At 32.1% G+C, this 2315-nt stretch overlaps 2 protein-coding genes across 2 annotated transcripts in view; both read right to left on the reverse strand.

The window, feature by feature from the left end:
- LOC108738367 (phosphatidylinositol 4-phosphate 3-kinase C2 domain-containing subunit alpha) overlaps positions 1-2315 on the reverse strand; it is a 20424-nt gene that overhangs the window by 11154 nt on the left and 6955 nt on the right.
- LOC112905680 (phosphatidylinositol 4-phosphate 3-kinase C2 domain-containing subunit beta-like) lies at positions 102-2308 on the reverse strand. Its single transcript, XM_025978534.1, has 6 exons — positions 2113-2308; positions 1857-2027; positions 1275-1560; positions 900-1066; positions 587-812; positions 102-532 (listed from the first exon to the last, which is right to left on the reverse strand). Exons 1-6 carry the CDS (start codon positions 2244-2246, stop codon positions 374-376), a joined length of 1143 nt encoding a protein of 380 aa, XP_025834319.1. The 5' UTR covers positions 2247-2308; the 3' UTR covers positions 102-373.

A 2315-nucleotide genomic window follows, 5' to 3' on the forward strand; every position in this document is an offset into this window, starting at 1 on the left:
TGAATATTTTACTACACTCATTATTAGAACTTACCAAGGGAAACTAAACGTTATACTAAATTGCAAATTAGGCTAATGGAACTCAAAGGAAGTAGTCTATTTATTAAATTTTCTTTTAATATAATGCATATATTTTTTTCGTAATTTAAGCTACATTATGCAATATAAATTTCTGCGTTGTTCAGTACAATATGTTACTTTATTTTATTTGTTTGTTTCTGCATTTATTTATTTATTTAAATCGAGCGGGTTAAACCTCATAGCCCCCATATAATTAAAAAGTTTTGTATTTAATAAAGCTAAGAACTGCAATTATCCAAAAATTATGTTTCCACTCTACACGTTTTATATTACAAATTGTTAACCAAATGCCTTAATAGCTATATCCTACCTTCACCAATATTTGCTGTGAAAAGAAGCAACTTCTCAGAGCTTCGCCACATATCGCAAAAAGAGATCTTAACATAAGCAGCATACGTCGAAAATATCTTGCATCACCAATTCCGTCCGGTTCTATCGTTAAATTGCCGTTCTACAAACAAATATTATTTATTTATTTGGTTATTTGAAACGTAAATTTTCATACTTGTGGTGTAGACCCTGGTAGCGTATGGCTTAATAGCCAAAACAAATGATGAGCAATTCGTGGCGATCGTAAAGAACGATCTAAAAGGAAATGAGCAAGGGCATTGTTCTCATAAGTTTCATGCCGTAAAGCTACTACTAACTGTGGTAAAAAATCTACCAACTCATCCGTTCGAATGCCATGAAGCCATCTCACAGCCAATTTGCGTACTTCTATATCTGGAAATCTGTAACAGCAAGCACATTTGAAAAAATCCAAAATTGAAAACTTTTTCAAAAAACAACTTAAAAAAGTAATTGTAAAGTAAACATACGTTGGCAATAACAACTGAATGGCCTGAACAGGTGACAGCTGTTTCCAAGAATACAACATTCCATAAAGATCTTTGAGACATGCAGGTGCCCAACTATGAGCAGCTAAAAGTACTTTTGGTAAGGCTTCGGGAATTTTATATAAATAATGTCGTTTTTCCCATAACACCTATAAAACAGAAAAAAATATATTAATATACATATTCCAATATTTCTACAGATGATGATGACCATGATCCCTCCTTTGTAGTATGAGAAAATAAAGGGCAATTTTTCTTTCAGTAATTCGTTTCCTTTTTAAAACTCAATAACGCTTGTAACTTTTTCGAATCAAAATGAAATATAGTGATATATACAGACACACAAAAGCTTATTACCTCTCTAATATCTGGTGGTAACCTGCAAAGCATATCTTGCGCTGAAATTTCCAAGAGTTGCTCTTGGGTTTGTGAATCTAAGCTGTTAAAATTTCCTTTAGTAATGAATTCTTTTGAGGTAATGAACGAATTTGTAGGGGGAAATGCAACCTTGGGAGCTGCGATTTCAACTGCAAGAACTGCATGGTCAGAAAAAGGATGGCTTCCTGGGGTAGGTGCTGGACCGTATATATAATTGCATTCTTTTGGCCATATAGAAAGTAGCATGCCCCCTTGCGTCATGATACTGAAATAATTCAATTGAATACAAAATTCAAAATTGTTAAGGCATATCTACTATAACGAATTAATTTAAGTATTAAATAATTCTTCAGGAAAGATTTGTAAATACATTTAGAGTAAAAAAATGTTTGTGATTAATTTATTACTCAACCTAATATTATTTTGCTTAATAATACAAGCAATTACCTTTTTTTTTAATAACGCTTAGAGATTAGATGATTTTTCAAACTTAAACTTCAAATTTTATAGCTAGAAAGGATAATTTCAGCAAAAAATATTTAAAATTGAACTACTACTTACCCTTTATAATCAAAAAGTTGAACAGAAGCCCACCCAAGTTCTTCTTGTTTGTATTGAGGAGCACTAGAGCTGTCTTTATCTTCATCATTCTGGAGCTTTCTTCCATATATTACTAGCACAAGTCGTGCTTCCCTTGCTAATGTGTTTATAAGGACGTCTTCTAAGTCCAGCCTTCAAAGAATATAAAGACAATTGTTTTACAAAAATATTTAAAATATAAATATGTACATATATGAACGTACATAAAGAAACATACCAGCAATTAAACAATATTCTAGAATATAAACTTTGGCTTATTTCACTTGGCTGAGTCAACAGGGGATGTCCAACTGGTCTTGTTCCGTGATAAACTTGAGCAGCTATAAGATAGTTGTCATATTTCCAATCCATTGACGGTCGATGAATTGAGCAAACTCGGATTAATACAGATTCATTAACATCCTGAATTTTTGATGGGGC

The sequence above is a fragment of the Agrilus planipennis genome, unplaced genomic scaffold (genome assembly GCF_000699045.2).
Source record: "Agrilus planipennis isolate EAB-ADULT unplaced genomic scaffold, Apla_2.0 scaffold178, whole genome shotgun sequence".
NCBI classification, from domain to species: Eukaryota; Metazoa; Arthropoda; class Insecta; order Coleoptera; family Buprestidae; genus Agrilus; species Agrilus planipennis.

Excerpts from the sequence above, each read along its gene's own strand:
- LOC112905680 (XM_025978534.1), bottom strand. The coding sequence starts at position 2,246 with ATGGATTGGAAATATGACAACTATCTTATAGCTGCTCAAGTTTATCAC. Across the intron at positions 1,561-1,856 it reads CAACTTTTTGATTATAAAGG|TATCATGACGCAAGGGGGCA; the intron begins GTAAGTAGTAGT and ends GAATTATTTCAG. Across the intron at positions 533-586 it reads TACCAGGGTCTACACCACAA|AACGGCAATTTAACGATAGA; the intron begins GTATGAAAATTT and ends ATTTGTTTGTAG.